At 40.9% G+C, this 4024-nt stretch overlaps 1 protein-coding gene across 2 annotated transcripts in view; it reads left to right on the top strand.

The window, feature by feature from the left end:
* Positions 1-861: 861 nt before the first annotated feature.
* POLR3E (RNA polymerase III subunit E) overlaps positions 862-4024 on the top strand; it is a 26160-nt gene continuing 22997 nt past the window's right edge. For both annotated transcript variants that reach the window (XM_009281602.1, XM_009281603.1), the window contains exons 1-3: positions 862-939; positions 2075-2125; positions 3451-3528. In XM_009281602.1, the coding sequence (XP_009279877.1) occupies positions 904-939; positions 2075-2125; positions 3451-3528 (165 nt within the window). In that variant the 5' untranslated portion in view covers positions 862-903. The remainder of the gene's footprint in view (positions 940-2074; positions 2126-3450; positions 3529-4024) is intronic.

Here is a 4024-nt window from a genome sequence, read left to right as displayed (position 1 = left end):
TCCAGCACTGGATTGAACGTGATGACTCTTTGTTCTAGGGCACCCAGTCCCCAGTTAATATCAGAGTCTTATTTTCTTTGGAGTTGGTGTAGTTATGAAGTAAAATCTGTTGTTCTGATGATTTCAAAGGACTCCAAGAGAGGACAATAAGTGTATTTTGGAGCTCTCATTTAGCAATATGGTCTGAAGAGAGGTAAGTCAGGAGACAAGGTTGCAACATGTCAGGTAGATGAAATCAAGGTCAGCACATTTGCAGGTGGGAATATTGTCTGGTCCCGAGCACAGGGTTTACAAAGGCTTTTTTCTTCTCGCAGCTCTTTAGCTGGAAGCTTTCTCTATTACCTGCTTTCAAGGAATTTTTCTGAGAAGGGACACTAGTGAACCGTATGGCACTGTCCCTAGTGACAGTGACGATTGCAGTGTCAGTTTCAGAGCCTGCACATGCTGACTGACCAGCCAGTGCGCTGTAGATGTGCTGGCTGGAAAACCAGCCACTACCTGTGTGTTATAGTTACATGGTATATAAAAGATATACTTCATGCAAGTACAGAAGGCCTGTCTTTCTCTCCGTAGAGCACTGATTTAGTGCTCTCTTTCTTACATAACTGCTGGCTTTCAGAAAAGTTACAAGAACTTACCTATTTTTGAGACATTTGCTTGTCTCTTAAATTTGGTGGCAGTTGGTCAAGATTGTGGAGTATTAGGGACCTGCTTGTGCAAACACATACATTCCTTTGAAAAACAGACTAAACAGATTGCCACTGAAAGGAACCAAGTTAACTTGAACAAATACTCTAGGCTACATGTGGTACGTGGCACAGATGTAATGACTCATATGACATTTCTGTTTTCTTTCAGGTTGTGCCAAGGAATAAGCCAAGAAAAAGCTTTTTGTATCCTAGCATGGCAAATGAAGAAGATGATCCAATTATACAAGAGGTAAAAGCGCATTGTGGCAGCAGTGATTGTACATGAGGCTTTTTTTTATTATTATTCTAGTTCCCAGCATTCTTATGTTGCTGAAAGAATGTGTTGTCAACATCAGTGGTTGTCTGATAACCAATGGCTTGCTCTGTGCAAGGAAATACGTTGTGTGGGCCAAGTATATGGCTCATGGTATCTGTTTTGCCAAAATAGTAGTGTCCATGTTGGCAGATTCAGCTGAGGTTTTTCACCCTTTGTAATCTTTCCATGTCAGAGGAGGAACACAGGTGGGGAACTTGCTTCTACCACTGTGTGTTCCCAGTGACTCTATTGCATGTCTCCGAGAGCTGTAAAAAATCGGAATGACTTTGATAAGTTAATATCTATTAAATATGAAGCTAAAATGTTTCATGCCTTCTGCTAAAACAAGCAGTTGTGTTCTGATTCTGGAGTTCTTTAAAGGACTGCTATGTCCCAAAGAGTAGCCACAGTGCCCTGTTCACTTTATGTCTGAATTTACACACTAGAAGTACAAGGAAGGGCAAGCTCCTAAGGAGAAAAGCCACGAGAAAAGGAGTGGGAATTGTCAGGAATATATCTAAAGGTATCTAAAATGGCAGCTTCCATATGTGATATTCATGAAACATCTGTGGATTTTTGGTGCTGGTGGCAAAATGCTAATATTGAATCAGATTTGGGATGTGAGTATCTCTTGTCTAATTTAGAAAGATTTTGTGACAAAATACTAGTAATGAAGTTACCTTTCAGTCATACTGCCAAAGAGAGAACTTCCTCCTCTTTCTATAACTGTGATAACAGATTAACTTCAGCCCTTCGAAAAAAATTTTCCTCTTTCATTTCAGATTTGTTTGCCAAGTTTCCTTAGAAAAAACACAGCTAGAGCCACTGGCTGCTGCCTCATCATAGTGGGGTTTTTTGTTTGTTTTTTTAAAAAGACCAACTGAAGAATTTAATGTCAAAATCAGCAGAGAGGAGACCTTTGAGAAGAGAGTCATGAATGTGTTTTATGTTAGAGTTTGTAATGAAAAGCTAAAATTGTCAGTATTTGAGCTCTAGGGATTGTACTTTTATCTGAGGCTCCATCAATTACAGCTGGCATCTGATGAAAGCTACTTGTTTTGCTTTTTAGATTGATGTGTTCCTGGCCAGAAGTCTACTGGAGAAGCTGTATCTGTTTCAGGTATTTCAGTTAACTTTTATGCAGTGATAGTTTGTTTAAAATAGATTCAAAGAGCAGTAACTTTCCTTACTGCTTCAGCCTGCCAAGATCTTGGATATAGGCAAACCTGTTTGGGTCTCAGTCAGTTGAAATATTTAGTATTAAATCATTGCCAAGAGAGGAGTGGTCATTTATGGCACAGGCTTGTCATTGAATCACTCCCTTTAACTACCCTAAGGGAGTGCTTTTAGTAGATGATGTCTTTTTATTGTGGTTTTGATACATCTGCAGTCTCTTAGCCATCTTCTGTCATCACTGATTTCTGCCATTTTTACTGAACAAACATTTCTTTAGGACTGGCCCTATTTAAAACGTCATCAGTATTCATAAATCAGTGCGAGTCATCAGAAGAGCCCCCTTATGTTGTGGAGATAAAACTAGCTAGTGATTGAAGGTGGAAATATATTAGGAAGGTAGAGGTCTATTTTCCATTCTGCCACTGAATTTCTCGAATCATTTTATCCTTGTGATTCACTTTTCCCATCTGGAAAATGGGAAGTCTTTTGAGGCTGTTGGATGAAATGTTCATTATAAACCAGTGATGCCCACTGGCACACCCACTGCCTCCTGTACAGATCATCTGCGTGGCACGTGCCGGCAGAGCATGGCTGGAGACAGCCAGACACGCTGGACCAGGCCGTGCAGCCTTGCCTCTGGGATACCCACAGTTGCTCCATGTCAGGAGTGAGCATTGGTTAGTGACGGGGCCTGTGGGTGTTCTGGAGAAATGGCAGCTCTGAGCAGGATGCTGCTATGGCTGGAAGATTTCATTTTGATACCACACTGTCCTCTCAGCATTCCCAAACGGTTCGGAAGAGAGACCCATGTGGCTAAATCTGGGTCTGGTGTCCTGACTAGCTACGTGTGGCCCGTGTCCTGTAAGCTAACACTACTTGTGTAAACCCACAAATATTTTACTTTTAGGTAATAACTCTCCAGGGAGTTAATGCTGAGGGATGGGGTTTTAATTGCTTCTAACCCTTCCTTTTTCTGCTGGACTAATGTGTAGTACCATTTTCTTGTGTTATAGTTTATTGTGGCGTGAGGGGCAGAAAGAGGGTTGCGTAGTGACGAAAGCAGAGGACTGAGGGGAAAGCAACAGGCTTTCTAGGTCATACTCCCAAATCCCCTGATGACTCATGAATCAGTCAAGTAATTTCTTTTCTTGATGTCTTGTATTCATCTGGCAAATGGATCTACATGTGAGGGGACAGGGAAGATTGAGTTAATTTCTGTGAAGTTCTTTGATCTTTAAATGAAGAGGGTTTTATGGTTTTGTTTTCCAGTATCCTATTCGTCCAGCTTCCATGACATATGATGATGTTACACATTTATCAGCGAAGATAAAACCAAAACAGCAAAAGGTTGGTCATCGTTTGAGTCCAGTCTGTAAGAGTTGTTTTATGTTGTGCAGAATGTACTTAAGAAGAGCACATTGTGCTATTAAGCTGTTATAACTGTGCAGCGACTTGCGGGACCAGATCTCTGTGCTTGGAGGTATGGGGGAGTCTTTCATTGTGTCTGTAAAGTAGAGTTTAGAATAAGAGTATTTTATAAAGAGAGGAATTGAAGTCATGATGGAAAAGCCACTCTTTTAATATAAAATAGTTACTCAAGGAAACATAGTTACTAATGTAATACAGTCTGTAGGTGCTTGTGCTAATACAGCTTGATTTAGAAGGCCTTTACAATATTCAGAAAAGGGTTCGGCTTTGGAGGCAAGCTCTGTCTTTCATTGTCAGCGCGGGTCTTGATTTCTCTCTTGCCTGGCTGTGAATCATCAGCAGTCCTTTTGAAATCAGTGGGGTTGTATAGGTGGGGAAAGTATAGACAAAGCCAGAATGATTGCCCTTGATTGCT

The sequence above is a fragment of the Aptenodytes forsteri genome, unplaced genomic scaffold (genome assembly GCF_000699145.1).
Source record: "Aptenodytes forsteri isolate BGI_AS27 unplaced genomic scaffold, ASM69914v1 Scaffold84, whole genome shotgun sequence".
Taxonomy (NCBI): Eukaryota; Metazoa; Chordata; class Aves; order Sphenisciformes; family Spheniscidae; genus Aptenodytes; species Aptenodytes forsteri.
The sequence above is the reverse complement of the archived record's forward strand: the minus strand, read 5'-3'. Positions and strand labels throughout refer to the sequence as shown.